Source organism: Protopterus annectens, chromosome 9.part0, assembly GCF_019279795.1.
Source record: "Protopterus annectens isolate FY-2018-M chromosome 9.part0, PAN1.0, whole genome shotgun sequence".
Lineage (NCBI taxonomy): Eukaryota > Metazoa > Chordata > Ceratodontiformes > Protopteridae > Protopterus > Protopterus annectens.
In genome coordinates this window covers 370,390,723-370,408,305 of record NC_056743.1, presented here as the reverse complement: position 1 = coordinate 370,408,305, position 17,583 = coordinate 370,390,723, and the positions used below count along the sequence as shown (strand labels likewise).

Sequence of the window (17,583 nt, the reverse complement as noted above, 5' to 3'; positions counted from 1 at the left end):
TCACACCCTATACAAATCTATCCACACTCTGCTCTGCTAATAAGCTTCTAGTTTCCTCAAATAAAGCTAATAACAAAGCTGGGGATTCACTTTTCGCAAACACTGCAGGAAAAATCTGGAACCAGCTTCCCTCAGAATTATCTACCCTTGCTTCTACTTCTCTTCTTAAAGAACATCTGAAAACTCATTGGCTTTGTCCATGCACTAATCCAGACTGATGTTTTTCTTTACTCTTTCTCTTCCCCTTTCCCTACTCCTTTAACTTAAGTCTCCAAAACAAGTTACTACTCTTTCTTTGAATTATGAGAATAACACTTGTGTCTCTTCCCTACCCGAGACTTGCTCAAACCTTCTACTGTGTTTTGTATAATTATTTAGTAGAATTTGTACTAAATCTGCTATAATTTAAAATGTATTATTATTACTCCTTTTAGACTAATTCTACTCTGTACTGTAGTCATGTATGTTTCTATACATTAACTGTTGTAGTTCAAAAATGTATCATTATTACTCCTTTTAGATTAATACTAGACTGTAATGTAATCCTTTATGTTTCTATACATTGTTAACTTTGTCACTGTTCATGCTTGGAGCTTTTCTCCCCGGGCCTCTACTGAAAATGGACATATATCCAGCTAGACTAGCCCACTTAACAAATGTAAAATAAATAAAATAAATAAAAATAAATTGTAGCAGACAAGCAAAGCAGGACCAAGACAGACTCTCTCAAATGGAAAGTTCACCAAGGAGTCTTCCAAAACTAATCCATCTGTGCAGAACACCTGAACTAGATCTGCCTGCTTCCTCGAAGAACAGGCAAGTAAAGAAATTATGCTCCAGGATTCCTTATGAACAGTTCCTGCTCTTTAGTCCCCTAATCAAGCAAAAACCTGTATGGATAGGATCAAGGATCTTGTTCATACTGTGGAGAGGTTGCTAGCTATTTCTCATGGTTATGTGCTGGTCCTCAAGTACAGCATCTCATAGGCTCTTAGTTTCATAGGTAGGTAGGTACTAGGCTATCGGCCCTGGGGCCTATACAACCCCATCCAAAAAGGTACCCTGGCTTCTGCCACCCAAGAAAATTATTTTCCTGTGCCCCTGTCGAGCAAAGCCACAGAGGTGATTCCTGGGGTGAATTTCCTATTTCCCATCCAATCATCAAGATTTTTTTCTTGAAGAGTGCTAATGAGGAGCTTTGTTTGTTTGATATAGATAGGTAGCTTATTCCAGAGTATGGGAAGTCTCTGGGACAGGAATCTATCCCTCCAGCATGTTGTGTTTATTGTGTTGACAAGGTTTAGGTCCCTATGGCATGTAGCTCAGAGGGATTGGGATTTCTTTACGTGGAGCATGTCCAACAGCTCTGGGTTTGACAGTTTTGTATGTTAGGCAGAGATCGCCTCTGAGTAGGTGATATGTGACAGAGTAAAGCTGGAGTTTTTTGAGACTGTCTGCGTAGGGTATCTGTTTGAGGCCGGTAATCCTCTTTGTGAGGTATTTCTGCGGCCTTTTCAGTTGTTGTAGATGTCTTGTAAGGTACATACCAAAAGGGGCGTTGTACTCTATAATGGGTCTAATGAGTGATGAGTAGAGGAGAACAATGACCTCTTTTTTCTGGATGAGAAACCTTTTGTGATGAGGTGTGCCACGTAGAAGGATTTCCTGACTACTGTGGCAATGTGATTATCAAAGGAGAGACTACTGTCCAGCTGTGTCCCAAGGTCTCTTATCACACTTTCAGTGTTAAGTATACTTCCGCCTATGTTGTAGTTCATGGGTACAGAGTTTTTACCAAAGGGAATGACAATGCACTTTTTGGCATTGAGCTAGAGGCCATGGCTTTGAGGCCATGGCTTTGACACCAGGCATCTGTCTCAGTGAGGCCCTTTTGTACGATGTCCACATTGTTAGGAGTTTCGATTATGGCTCCTAGTTTGCAGTCATCTAAGAACTTCGTTAGCCAAAGACCTTCTGTGTTAGCCTGTACTTCAGAGAAGTAGATACCAAACAGGAGAGAACCCAGGACTGAACCCTGTGGTACTCCACTTGTCACTGGTCTGAAGTCAAATTTGGAGTCCGCTACTTTCACAGTGTGGGTTCTGTCAGTGAGCCAGCTGGCAACCCATCTTGTGACATAGGGATTTATACCTAGTTTAGTGAGTTTATCTATAATTCCAGAGTGGCGGATGGTGTCGAAAGCCTTGCAAGATCTAGATAGGCTGTGTGAACCACCTTACCCTCGTCTACGGCTTTGGTGACTGCTTCAAAGAAGTCTATCAGGTTTAGGAGACATGATCTGCCTTTTACAAACTCGAACTGGGAAGGGTCCAGAGTTTGGAGATTACCAATGTCTTTGTTTATAAGTTGCATGATGATACGTTCCATGGCCTTGCAGACCAGGCTCGTCAGGCTAACAGGGTGGTAGTTCCCAGGGTCCGTGGTGGCTCCTCCATTGTGGAGTGGGATAACGATCGCTGTGCGCCATTCAGCAGGCACAAAGCCTGAGGCGAGGCTATGATTGAACATGGTACTTAGGTGGGGTGCCAGCTCATTCTGTAGTTCGTGTAGAACGCAGCCTGGGATGTTGTCTGGTCCCATGGATGCTGTGTTCTTGGCTTTGGAGAGTGTGGTTTTTACCTGTGCAGCCGTGATTACAGGAACTTTGCATTCTTCCAGTACAGAGATGGGCTCTTTAGGGGGTAAGAGGGGGGGGGTAAAGTTAGCACTGAACCTATCTGCCAGGATGTTGGCAATATCAGTTGGGTCTGTATATTTAGTGCCATTGTGCTGTAACTCAGTGCAGATCTGAGTGTTGCCATTGAGATTCTTGACGTAGCTATAGAATGCTTTGTGGTTGTCTTTAGAATCAGTGGCGACTGTTTTCGTAACTAGCTTTGGAGGATTTTATCAGGGATCGCAGCTTCTTACTGAAGCTGACCAGGGGAGCTCCACCACTCATGGGATTTTACTCTCTTTTGCAACAGATTCTTCCTTCTGTTGTACAGTTTGTGTATGGCAGGGGACCACCAGATTGGCTTCCTTTTTTTGGAGGATAGCATCTTGGTTCTGTTTGGGATAGCACGATCCATGCACTTGTCTAAGTGCTTATAAAGTGCAATTGTGTAGGATTCAGTAGTCGTAACTGTATTGTCCATCTGCATGGGTGTCATGAAGTTCACCACTTCTGCTTAAGAAGCATGAAGTTGGCTTTGGAGAAATTTTTTACAATGGTTTCCTTAATGGGGGGTGGGGGCAGGATGTGGATATCTAGGGTAATTAGCTTATGGTCGGATCAAACCAATGAGGCGTTAACTTCAGGTGTGGAACACCGGTCACTCATGTTGGTAATGACTAGATATAGGATATTGTTGCCCCAGGTGGGGGTGTGGATAAGTTGATCCCAGGCATTGGAGTTTATGAATTCCAGAAAGCTCTGAGCGAAGTAGTTGGTACACGAGTAGTTTTCCCAGTTAATGGTGGGGTAGCTGAAATCACCCATTATTAGGGTGTTTGGTTGAACCCTAATATTTTCCAGTACAAGAAAAGAGGAGTGAGAATCCTCGGGCATAGTGGGGATCTGTAGCAAGCTACAATTTGGATGGCAGTTTTGCCCAGAGTTAGTTGCACTTGGATAACCTCGGCTGCATTATGCTGAGCAACTAGCCTGGAGGTGTGGATATCCTTAATGAATATGGACACACCTCCGCATTTGGCGTTCCGGTCCAGGTTACATGGCCGAAAAGTGTGGTATGAGTTATAGCCTGGTAGTGCAGGGGTGCTCTCTGGGACCTTGAACCAGGTCTCAGTCACTGCACAGATATCGATGTTCTCCATTTTAAGGAGTGCCTCGAGTGAGTGCATTTTGAGAATTAGACTTCTAGCACTGAGTAGCATCATTCTCAGTTTTTGCTTGCCTGTTCCAGTTACGGTGGTGAATTTGTCATTTGAACCTTGCCTAAAAAAGGCACTATAGGGCCAGCAAGATCCTTGGCCACTATCTGGAATCCCAGGGGTGACAGGCGCAGGCCATCTCTGGCAAAGCATCGTGGTCTGTCGACCATGTCATCCCAAGCAGACAGATACTGGATCCCTTTAGAATGAAACCAGAAGCTTGTTGAAGTCAATCATTTTGTCCTTGTACTGAGGCATCATTCTGGGTGATGGCAGAATTCTACTCGGGGCTAGGGTCATACCTGCCTGGGCTAAAAGATCGGAGAGCTCTTCCATGTCTCTTTCCATGTAGTCCAGGGAGGTACGTCTCATGTTGTTCATACCAACATGGACAATGACAGAGTCATATTTGTACTTGTTGTGGAGTGACCTGAGTGCGTGGGTTATGTGGCGGACCCTAGCACCCGACAGGCAGCTGACAGTAACCTTCACCTTGTTTAGCCTGGTGAGTGGGACATCAGTGTGCCTGACTATAGAGCCACCTATGACTAGTGTGTTGGGTACATTGTTTTGTCTTATTGGCTGTGGTTGAGTGGCACACTGAGTCTGCGGGCTATGTTTCATTTAGCTTGTGTTGTGGGGTGGAGGTTGCTTGCATTTCTGCACTGGAGGTCTCTGTTGCTTGAGCAGATTACTATTGAGAGCCTCCGCAAATGTTTTTGTGTTTCTATGCGTTGATTTTGGTTTTGTAGATTTAGTGAGATTATGTGATGCATGTGGTGTGGTGCAAGTGTTTACCTTCTCCTTTTGACTGTCAAGTTCAGTCTTTGTTGGAGAGAGCTTTACCTCCAGTTTGGCTAGATAAGTGCATCTCTCACAAGTTGTAGTGTTGGGTGGTAGAAGGAGAGGGTTGTGTGTGTACATGAGGCAATTTCTACATTACCCAAAATGCCCAGATTCATCAGATAGACAGGAGAGAACACTGGGAGCAGACCCTTGGACATGCCTGAATAAAAAACTATTTTCCTCTAGACAAGTGAGGAAAGTGAGTACAATAGCTGTTTTTCTCTAAGCAAGTGAGGAAAGTAAGTACCAAAACTGTTTTCCTCTAGGTAATGAGGAAGGTCGAGTGCTGCAGTAATCAGTAGATTATTTAGTGCTTACAAGTTCTGAACAAGTGCTGATCACGAATAAGCAAATTCAAGTGCTAAAACTAAGAATCTGTATCTGGACTAAACTAGTTACAATAAAGGGGGAAAACAAGTGAAAATGCGGGCTTTTAAATCAGAAAGTTGAGGGATATGGAAAAACCTGCCCAAACGGCCAATAACTACAATTTCTGGGCCAGAACCACTCCTTATGTGGTAGACAGGCTAGAAAGCTTCCCTACAACACAAAAAGCTTGGGGGGGGGGGCTCAGAAGCTTACACACAGTCCTGGATACAGCAAATCTGAATCTGGACTACACTAGTTACAGGAAAGGTGGGAAACCGGCTTAGATATAGATATAGATATAGATATATATATATATACATATATATATACATATATATATATACACACACACACACACATACATACATACAGAAAAGTAGCTAAAACAGCAGTAAAAACAATTCAAATGCAGTGCAAGCTAGCACACTTGAGTATGTAGCAATGTTAGACCAAACAGTTTAAAAAAATGCAATTAAATTAAAAATGACTAAAAACAAGTGCAGAAGGAGTCTATTAGGTAGAATGAGGAAAAGAGATGGGACTGGGGGGAGTGTCCCAGATCAAATCTACAGTGAGGACAGGCAACTGCAAAAGCCTCCAAATTTAACAAGACAGGAATAGGGAGGGTGGGTACGGGAAAACCAACACCTTCAGCAGAGATCTGAAAAACAATACAGCAAAAATAACAGTGCACAACTCTGAAGTCAGCCAGCAATGATATAAAATTAGTCAAACAACAATTAACAGTACACAATTCTGAAGTGCCAGAAAAATATACTTAGCTCTGTATATCTCCAGATAGTTTGAAGAGCACTCTATCACAACCAGCAAGGCTCCAGCAATCTCCTGAAACAGTCATCATTTGCACACCCTCTGTACGCAAGTAAACTGACAACTGTTGAGGATGGCACTATTAACCAGTCAGTATACGTTTTAGCATCCCTAAGTAACGGTAGGAAACAATACTACAGGGGAGAGTCCTACAGCCTTCCTTCTGCAATGGGACAGCTGGACTCAGTTGTTACTGGATTACTCCTATCTGTACTACCTGGGTATCTGTTAATGCATCCTGGCATAACTGAGCCTGGGTACCTGTTAATGCATCCTGGCATGACTGAGCCTGGGTACCCATTAATGCATGCTGGCATATAAGTATTGATTCTTTCTTGTTGTATCCCTGAAACGCTAATTCTGCCGAAAACGCGGTTATTCAGTGCTTCTGTGGAAGCCTACTGATATCTGCATTGCTTACTGTACTTAAAATTCATTGTTGCACTTTAAAAAGTTACTGTTTGTCGTTTTTGCTTGTATATCTGTAACATAGTTGTAGGCTACACACTCAAGTGCGCTAGCCTCCTCTGTGTATTTAGAGTTATTTAAGTTGCTGCATTTCTGTTATCTGTGAAAAAAGAAAAAAATACAAAAAAATAATCTCCCTGCTTTCCCACCTTTCTGTACTAGTCTAGTCCGGTTTTCACTCTTAGCTGAATCCAGGACTGTGGTTAAGGTTCCTGTGTTGCCCATATCATACTTGAATAGTTAGGTGGCTTCCTTGTTCACTGAGAGAGAGGGAACTCTGGGCAGCCTATCTGTCCCTGTACGAGTGGTCCCAGTCCAGCAACTTGTAGCTCATTGGCCATATTGGGCTAATTTCTATCCTTTTGTTCTCCCTGGTATAAAAATCGCTTGGCACGATTTTGCGCATCGGGCAGCGGAGGTTAATCGGGTTTAAACTATTCCCGGCTCCACAAAGTCTACTCTTCACTTTTTCTCTTGGAACTGCTCTAACTCTCAAATTAAACACTCTATTCTAAATTTAAAACCCTGCACTTGCTCATATAAGCAATTTCTATAAGTTAAGCACTAATAATCTAAATAAGCACTACATCCTCATATACTCCCCCTTGAGTACTTTATCCCCTATTGGTCCTTTCTGATTCAGTTGCAAAGGAGTTCCCTATACTATTCTAGCATGTCCAAAGGTCAGTTACTGGTCTCCTCTCCAGTCCAGCTGGTGAATCTGGGAATCTTGAGGCAATGTTACAACTGCCGCATGTACACAGACAACCCTCTCATCCTCCCAACAAGTACGAATATATGTGAGAGATGCAACCATATAGCCAAACTGGAGGCTAAGCTCTCTCAACTCAGTACTAGCGTAACCAGTCAGGAGGGGAAGGTAACCACACACAACACAAATCCAGTCTCACATAGTCCTACCACAACTGCAGACCAAACACAAACACACACAAACATACTTGGAGGCTCTAAATAAAAATCTGCCAAAACAGCAGAGACCTCCAAAGCAGACACCCAAGCGACCGCTACCCCAAAACAAAACACATGCAACACATAGCTCACAAAGTCAGTGTGCCAAACAGCCAGAGCCCTTAAGGCTCAACAACATACCTGATGCACTTGTAATAGGTGACTCTATAGTCAGACACTGACATCCCGCTCACCAGGCTGAACAAAGAAAAGGTCACAGTGAGCTGCCTGTCGGGCTCTAGAATTTGCCACATAACACAAGCACTCAGGTCACTCCAAAGCAAGTACAAATATGACTCAGTCATCGTCCATGCTGGTGTGAATGACCCAAGACGTACCTCCCTGGACTACATGAAAAGAGACAGAGGAGCTCTCTGATAGTGTAGCCCAGGACGGTATGACCCTGACCTTGAACAGCATCTTACCCTCACCAAGAATGATGCCTCAGTATAAAGACAAAATGATCAATTTCAACAATTGGCTTAAGTATTGGTGTCAAAGAGGATCCAGTATCTGCCTGGGATGACATGCTCGACAAGCCACGTTGCTTCGCAAGGGACGGCTTGCACCTGTCACCCCTGGGCTTTTGGATATTGGCAAAGGCTCTTGCCACCCCCATAGAGCCTTTTTTAGGCAAGGCTCAAAAGACAAACCCACCTCCTTAGACAACACAAGTAGAAAGAAACAAAAGGTAATGCTGCTCAACGCCAGAAGTCTAAACCTCAAGATGCATGCTCTCGAAGCCTTCCTCAGTATGGAAAACATTGATGTCTGTGCAGTGACAGAAACCTGGTTCAAGGCTCTAGAGAGTACCCCAGCACTACCAGGTTATACCTCATATCATGCTTTTCGGCCCCCAAATGCAGACGAACCACAAAAGGAGGGGGAATATCCATATTCATCAAGGACACTAGCACACCTCCAGGTTAGTGGCACTGCAAGAAGCATCGGAGACCATCCATGTGCAACTAACAGTGGGCAAAACAGCCTTTCAGTTTGTAGCATGCTACAGACCACCCTCTCAAACTCAGGAACCCTACTCGGCCTTCCTGAAGACACTGGAGAATATGAAGGTCTCTCCAAACACCATCATATTGGGGGACTTCAACTATCCAAACAGACTGGGAGCATTACTCAAGCCCCAACACCCTAGCCCAGAGGTTCCTAGAATTCATAAACTCAAAATGCTATGGAACAATTGGTCACCACTCCCACAAGAGGGGAAAACATACTAGATCTGATCACCAACGTGGGAACACAATGTTCCATACCAGAAGTATACCCCTCATTGGTAAGATCGGACCATAAATTAATCTCACTAGAAATCCACATCCCGCTTCCACCCCCAGCACAAAAGACCACAGTGAAGAACTTCTCAAAAGCTAACTTCACACTTCTTAAAACCAAAGTGGAATCCTTCAAGGCCCCCAGGCCAGTGGAAACCACGGCCCTATCTGCTGAATCCTTTATAAATGCATTCTATGGACACCTTCAGGAATGCATGGATCATGCAATCCCAAATTAAACCAAGACCCATTCCCCCAAAGGCAGGCGTCCTGTCTGGTAGATCCCAGCCATAAATAAGCTATACAACAGAAGAAGGAAGCTACTTACATGACAGAGCAAAATCCCTAAAAGGGAAGGCATCTCTGATCAGTACTAGCAAAAAACTACTATCACTCATAAAAACATCCAAGGCCACTTTCAAGAGAAAAATTGCACAAGACACTAAAGATAATCATAAGGCTTTCTTTAGTTATGTTAGAAACCTGGGTGGCAACTCCCAGATATGCTCAGAGTTAGTCCATAACAAAAAATACACTGAACCCTCAGACATTACCAACATCCTGGCAGACAGATTCAGTGCAAACTCCCCCCCCCCGCCGCTCCCCCCCAAAAGGACAAATCTATCCCAGCAGAGTGTTGCCTCCCTGACATCTCAGATGCCCAGGTGAGAGCTGCCCTCCCCAAAGCAAAAAACACAGCATCAATGGGACCGGACGGTGTCCTGGGCTGCGTGCTACATGAACTCCAAGAAGAGCTATACCCTCACATAAAGCTGCTATTCAATCAGCCTTACTACAGGATCAAAGAATGGTGTACAGCAACAGTAGTCCCACTCCACAAAGGAGGCACCTCTACAGGCCCTGGAAACTACCTCCCCATAAGCCTGACTAGCCTGGTCTGCAAAGCTATGGAGAGGATCATTATGGAGCTCATAAACAAAGACATTGGGGACCTACAGACACTGGATCCTACCCAATTCGGCTTTGTCAAGGGCAGATCCTGCCTCCTGAACCTGGTAGATTTCTTTGAAACAGTCACCAAGGCCATTGATGAGGGTAAGGTGGTCCACACAGCCTACCTAGACCTCGCAAAAGCCTTTGACACAATACCCCACTCGGGCATCGTAGACAAACTCTCCAGCCTAAATATAAATCCCTATGTCATAAGATGGGTTGCAAACTGGCTCAAGGACAGAACCCACATGGTCAGAATTGCTGGAGCCATGTCAGACTCTAAACCAGTTACAAGTGGCGTCCCACAGGGCTCAGTCCTGGGACCTCTCATTCGGAATATATTTTTCTGAGGTACAGGCTAACACGGGAGGACTGTGGCTGACCAAGTTCGCAGATGACTGCAAACTGGGCGCCATAATTGACTCTCCAGCTGACACAAGCATCCTCCAAAAGGGTCTCAGAGATGGATAAATGGTGCCAGAGCCATGGCCTTAAACTAAACGCCAAAAAGTGTATAGTTATACCCTTTGGCAAAAACAAGGAGCCCACAAATTACCACATAGGAGGTAATCCATTAAGTACAGAAGAAGTAATTAGGGACCTGGGGACCCAAGTTGATAGTAACCTCTCCTTTGACAACCACATTGCCAAAGTGGTGAGGAAGACCTTCTATATAGCCCACCTTATCATGAAAGGATTCACATCTAGATCAAGGGAGATCATTGTGCCCCTTTACTCATCCCTCATCAGGCCCATAATCGAGTACAATGCCCCATTTGGGATGCATCTTACCAGACACCTGCAGCAACTAGAAAGACCCCAAAAGTACCTCACTAAGAGGATCAAGGGACTCAAACAGATGCCATATGCTGCTCGGCTAAAGCAACTCCAGCTCTACTCTGTTGCATACCGCCTACTCAGAGGCAATCTATGCCTGACGTACAAAGCCATGTCCAACCCTGAATTAATGGACATGCTCCACCTCAGAAAATCCAAATCCCTTAGAGCTACGTGATCGAGTGACTTGAACCTCAGCACAGAAATAAATAGGACATGCTGGAGGGACAGATTTATAACCCAGAGGCTCCCTTCACTCTGGAATAGAATCCCAGTCCATGTTAGGCAAAGCCCCTCACTGACTCTCAAGAAAAATCTTGACGAGTGGATGGGAGATCGTAGGTTTACCCTGGGGATCACTTCTGTGTCACTACTAGACAGAGGCACAGTAAACCTCATTCCAAGGGGTGGCGAAAGCCAAACACACTCTGGCTAGGCTTGTAAATGCCCTAGGGCAGATAGCCTAGTAGAAACCTATGAATCTATAACTGAAACTGGGAACCTGTTAATGCATCCTGGCATAACTGAGCCTGTGTACCTGTTAATGCATCCTGGCATAATTGAACCTGGGTACCTGCTAATGCATCCTGGCATAACTGAGCCTGAGTACCTGTTAATGCATCCTGGCATAACTGAACCTGGGTACCTGTTAATGCATCCTGGGAAAAGGAACCAGTGGGTCATTCTTCCTATGTGTTATTGGTAAAACGTGCCCATGTGATAATTAACAGGTGGTTCTTTAGGGAGAACCACAGACACATCCCAGAGAAACAAAATACCAGTTCAGCATGTAAAGCACCTTTCTTTTTCATCATTTCTGCTGGTCCTTGCTCAAAGATGGAATGAGACTGGATAACCTCTGGTCTTCCCCGTCCTCTACCACGGCCATCACGCTGATTCTCACGTTCTCTTCCCTTCTTTTCTTTCTTCTGAAATGCATCATCTTTCAGGCTGAAAATATATAAAATAAAAATGAGCTAAAAACTAAAAAGGACTACATTTTCCTTATCTGTACTTTTATTCTTTTATCACATGCTTTGCTTAACAGACTTAAAATCACAAAGAAATGAATTTTGCAGGACATTATATACAGTGAGTACTTTTTCAGGGGTAGTTGACAATACCTTTTTGAATCTAGCTAAGGAACCATTTCCTATTCTTTTTTTTTTTTTTTTAATTTCTCCAAGTCTTTTGGGCTTCTAATGTCATGACGGGAACAAACCCCATTCCTAAGTCAAAGTATGACTAAAGTTCATGAAATTAACATTGTTTCTATCTTTGATGTTGGCTAGAAGTGCTTTTTGCAGCATCCTTGATGTGCCCAGTAATGACTCCTGCAATTCGTACGGTTACATGTATCGATAACATATCCAAGTGCAACTGTAAATTCTTTTTTATAAGACCTGCTGCTCCTACTACTATTAGAACGGTGTATCCTTCTTCCACATTGCCTCGTTTCTGCCTGCAAATCCTGTTATTTTATAACTTTGTCTCTCTCTGCATGCAAGACACTATATTCACTGGGAGTAGCAATTTCTATGATCAATGTTACTTTTTGTTTTCTTTTCATGGACTATCTGGTTTTCTCGCATCTCTTTTCTGAACTGTTTGTAATCTCTGATCCCATGTGATATAAACTTCATTTTCTATAATGTTTTGTGGCTCATCTTTCCAGTGTTTTTCAGCTACTTCAGTATTATAATGTTTGCACAATCCCCAATGCAACAGTCTTGCCACATTATTATGCCTTTCAGTATACAGTCCTTCTGCCATTAGTATGTCACAACCAGCAACAACATGTGCAACTGTTTCCAATTCTGTTTTACAAAACCTGCATTTGTCTATTTCTCCCACATGTTCAATGCACTTCATAAACCAATGTGTACGTAGTCCACTATCTTGGGCTGCCAATATTAACATTTCGTCTTTTGGTTTAAATTCATCTCTCATTAACCATTCCTGCATTTGATCCTAATCAACATGAGGTTGATCCAAGAGTTTTCTATATTTGCAACTATATGTATGCATTTTCCACATTTCTTGCCCTCTCACCTGATCCTTTACCTTATAGTCTTTCTTATTTTTTTTTGGCACATTCAGTTGCTGCCTGACTTTTATCTACTCCTGGTTTAATTTCCATTCTCACTTGATGTCGTTATGCTTCTGCTAAACTAAGCAGGGAAATCTTGTTTCAATCTTTCTGGCTATTACTTCAGCTTTGGAGGTCAAACACATGAGAAAGGAGACCAACATAATTCATGTTCAGTTAAAATAGTCACCATCAGTCTGTAGGATCGTGGTATAATACGAATGAGGCCATTACCAGAATGCTTGATCGCCAACAGCAAGCAACAGTGGCTGCCATAGAAATGCAGAGACCCAAACAATACGCACCAAGGGCCATCATCAGGATGTGTTGTCTCAGGCAGTAAGTAATGCTGGTTGCTGTCATGGAGGTTACAAAATAAAATGTACAAAGGGTCCAATCAACAGGATGTATAGCCTAATACAAGAAGCATCAGTAGCTACCATTAAGATGCAGGTTCACAAACAACATGCACACCAAGGGCCACCATCCTAACTCCTGGTCTCAAACAGGAAATATCACTGGCTGCCATAAGATTGCAGAGTTCACACCAGAATACACAGTTATGGCTTCTATTTTCCTAGTATACATTTTGATAACAATGGCATGCTTTTCTCTGTATGTCAGACATATTTAATCTATTACACCTTCCGCCCCCACCTCTGCAGACAAAGAAGCTCCTTGGATGCATTCAGCTGCAGGCAGCTGTCCCAATCAAGGTAAGGAAGATTATTAACTACTGCCAAACACTGCAAAAAGAGAGAAGAGGTTAGGGGGCTTAAGATGAAACACTGCAGAAATAAATTCACTTCCCAGTAGTGCTACTATTATTTTGTTAGGGTTTGCAAAAGAAAACGGAGGTTTACTAAAAGGTGGAGAATCAGCAAACATGTTGTACATCTTGGCAGTGAAATACTTACTCTTCCTTGGCTTTCCTGCTGATAATATTAGGTGTAAATGTTTTCTATAAAGAAAAACGAAAAGGAAAATATTAATATTATGACAACAGCATTCGATCAAGCTACAACAGTTCCCAAGAGGAGGTTGCAAGAGAGCCTAAATAACCATTTATGGTCTAGAAGGTAAAGTACTGGACTGCAAATGTATGATTATGCATTTACTGCGTACATTATGCTAGCATCCAACTTTAAACAAAGCTTTCCTTATTCATTCCTAGTACTGTGCCAAGAAAGCCAACGACCAAACCTGTTGAGTAAACTGCAAACTCTGACTAGGAGAAATATGTAGCAAGGTTAGCTGCTGGCAGCCACCTTATGTCAAAATGGGATTATTCCATTAGATAATCTTCAGCTACTTACATGTACATTTTGCCAAGACTTTCATTACTTCTCACCGACCCAACCATCACTTTAACAGCACTAAGAAATTGCCTTCCTCCACTCCTCAGGCAGTCCCCAGCTTTGTAGGGTATGATTCATGTACAGGAGATACACACTTGAAAAAGCAAATTGGTTGATGCAGTCTTCTACTAAAAAGAAAAAAAGTGGACCCTGCATACCACAGTGTGTATACCACTACTTCCCTACCATCTATCTCCATGGTAGCTGCACTTTGGAAAAAATAAAGGCGTTGTTGGCACCAAAGGAGAAATTACAACCCTGATAAAATAGCTAGTGGGGTTTGGTTTTATTGGCCTGAAATAAGAAGTTATGTACCTACCATAACGTTCCATGTTAGTTGTCTTCTCTCGCCTTCTTTCTTGCTTGATGGGTTCGGAGCCGATCCCTCGGCTCCGACTCTGCACTTGCTAAGCTCGAGAGTCTCTTTCACCAGCTCGAGGCAGCCCCATATCCCATGATGCAAGGCAGTAAATACCCAGATCTCGTTTGTTGCCAAAGGGCAATAATACCAAGCATAAAATACTTCCCAAAGGAAGAAGAAACTTACAAATGGAAAAAAAGGACCAGGTCTGAATGGTCTTTAGCATAAAAGTTTCTTATACAAGGTCTGTCCAGGCCAGGGGGAAGGAGGGAGGGTCGAAGAAAGAAGGCAGAGAAGACAACTAACATGGAACGTTATGGTAGGTACATAACTTCTTAATGTTAAGTTGTCAATCTCGCCTTCATTCTTGCTTGATGGGACCGCGTCCTAGCACCTCTATCCTGGGTGGCTCAATGGAACAAACTCTTGAGAACTGTAGAGCCAAAACTGGCCCTGTCCCTGGAGGCCAAGTCCAATTTGTAATGGGAAACAAAAGTGTGAGGAGTGGCCCAAGTGGCGCTGCACAAATAGTGTCCAAAGGCAGTCTAGCTTGAAAAGCTGTAGAAGTAGCTAAACTCCTAGTTGAATGTGCTTTAGGTTTTGAGCACAGCTGTTTTCCCCTGATCGTATAAATTTCAGTGATGACCAAGAAAGCCATCTGGACAAAGTCACTTTAGAAACAGGAAGGCCTTTTTATTATCCGCATAGGAAACAAAAGTTGATCAGATTTTCTAAATTTTTTGTTCTGTCCAAATAATATCTGAGCTGACGGTGGACGCCAAGATAATGTAGCTTTTGTTCAGCTCTATCTGAATAGTTAGGAAAAATACCGGAGATCAATGGATTGATTCAGATTGTTTTTGAAGCGACCTTAGGTAAAAAGGATGGATTAGTTCTCAAAGATACTCTGTCTTTGTGAAAATCAAATAGGGGTCGAACCGAAGAGCATGAAGTTCAGACACCCTCCTGGCAGATGTAATAGCCACTAGGAATAAAGTTTTCCAAGAAAGATATTTCAGGGAACAAGAAACAGCTGACTCAAGGGGAAGAATTAAGGATGTCAGCACTAAATTTAGATCCCACTGAGGAGGAGGATTCCTGATTGGAGGCTTTAGTAGGAAAATTCCTTTCAAGAAGGCCCTGCAGAGCCTATGGGACATAATATTATGATCTGCTATCCCGACATGAAAATTAGAAATAGCAGCCAACTGAACTCTGACTGTGGAAGAAGAGGAGCCTGCATGAAAAATCTCTGCTAAGAAGTCCAGAACTGCCTGAACAGGGGCAGTAAAAGGATCAATATTTTGGGCCTTAGCCCAATAAGAGAAACGTTTCCATTTGCTTGTGTAAATCCTCCTGGTAGAGGATTTTAGTGAAGTTACTATGATGTCTCTAACTGGGTTAGAGATCAAAGGAAGCCTGGCTAAGGAAGGAAGTGGAGCAACCATGCTGTGAGGTTGAGAGAGGGGATTGACCGTGCAGCTGACCGGATTGGTGAATCAGTAGATCTGGCACTGGGTCCAGATGCCACGGCTGCACCAAAAGGTGATGATGGAGGAACGGAACCAAACTTGTCGAGGCCAGTAAGGGGCAATGAGAATCAATTTGGCTCTCAAACGGTAGCTTTCTGGATCACCTGAGGGATCAGAGGAAATGGAGGAAGGCATAAAGAAGTCCCTGGGGCCAATCCTGGGTCAGAGCGCCTCTGGGGATGGCCTGATAGAGGGAAGAGGCTGAAGAAGTCTGGACATTTGCTGTTTTGGGGAGTAGCAAAAGATCGCAACATGGACGACCCCATTCCAGAAAAATCTCTTCCGCTATAGATTGCTTGAGAGACCACTCGTGAGGCATGAGGATAGCTCTGCTCAATCTGTCCGCTATAATGTTGGTTTTCCCAGGGATATGCGTTGCTACCAGAAACCGATGAGAGGAGATCGCCCATTGCCAAAGTCTGAGCGCTTCTCGACACAAGGGGTAGGACTTGGTTCCGCCCTGTTTGTTGATATACCAAACTACAGACATGTTGTCTGTGTGGACTGCAATTGTCCCTACGGGAAGAAAGTCGTTGAGGGCTTGCAACGTTAAAAGCACTGCTCTCATCTCCAGGACATTTATGTGCAGATGGTACTCGAACGGTTGCCACCTCCCATGAACCATCCTGCCCTGATAATGACCCCCCACCCGATCAGGGAGGCATCCGTGGTGACAGTGGCTATCGGGGACGGAGGTACAAAGCACCTGCCTTGGTGAACCTGAGACGATGTGATCCACCAAGCAAGATGCTCTTTGCATGTCTGTGTCACCAGAATCTGGTGACGATTGGAAGTTGCTGGTATGACCACTGTGTGAACAGCATCCACTGAAGAAGGCGCATGTAGAATCGAGCCAGGGAAGAAGAGTAATGGCCGCAGCCATGAGACCTAATACCTTTAGAACCATTCTGGCCTGTATTTTCTTGCTGGCCAGAATGATCCTGACATGAGTCTGAATGTCTGAAACTCTTTGTTCTGTAAGGGTAGCTGACATCCGAACAGTGTTTAAGTTTGCACCTATGAAGGTAATAGACTGGCAGGGCGATAAGGATGACTTTTCAAGTTGATTGAGATGCCCAAATGAGAACAAAGGTCTATTGTGTAATCCCTGTCTTGTATAAGCTGATGCCTGGTGGTGGCTGACAGGAGCCAGTCGTCGAGATACGGAAACACCTGGAATCCTTGACGTCTCAGGTGAGCCGTGACCACTGCCATGCATTTGGTGAACACTCTGGGGCTGTAGTGAGACCAAAGGGCAGGGCTCTGAACTGGAAGTGACTGGACCCCAGCCGAAGCGGAGAAATCTCCTGGAGCGCCTGTGAATTTTGATGTGATAGTACGCTCCTGAAGATCTATTGAGCACATCCAGTTGTCCTTCTGTAAGAAGGGCAGAATTGACTGAAGAGTGACCATTCGAATCTTGTCTTCCTGACAGACTTGTTGAGTCTGCTGAGATCCAATATTGGTCTCCAGTCTCCCGTCTTTTGGGGACCAAAAGAACCTTGAGTAGATTCCGGCTCTGAATGGTCTATTGTAACTGGCTGAATGGCTCTTTTGCAGTAGTTTTGATTTCTAACTCTGCAATGTCCCTTAGACCGGGTGGTACGTCTGGAAGGGAACTTGAGGCGAAGGACTTTCCTCGAAAGGAATTATGTAACCCTTGGATATGATCGACTGTACCCAGCTGTCTTGAGTGAGGGAATGCCAGGCTTCTGGGTACAGTGATAATCTTCCCCCGACTGCCTCCAAGGAGGGACAGCCGGGCAACACCTCAGGGATGCTGAAAAGG

General features: G+C 43.9%; 1 protein-coding gene across 3 annotated transcripts in view; it reads right to left on the bottom strand.

Annotated features, from left to right (window-relative positions):
* POLR3D (RNA polymerase III subunit D) overlaps positions 1-17,583 on the bottom strand; it is a 536,125-nt gene that overhangs the window by 344,472 nt on the left and 174,070 nt on the right. For all 3 annotated transcript variants that reach the window (XM_044082919.1, XM_044082918.1, XM_044082917.1), the window contains exons 3-4: positions 13,461-13,504; positions 11,254-11,405 (exon numbers count right to left, since the gene is read on the bottom strand). In XM_044082919.1, coding sequence (XP_043938854.1) covers positions 11,254-11,405; positions 13,461-13,504 — 196 coding nt within the window. The remainder of the gene's footprint in view (positions 1-11,253; positions 11,406-13,460; positions 13,505-17,583) is intronic.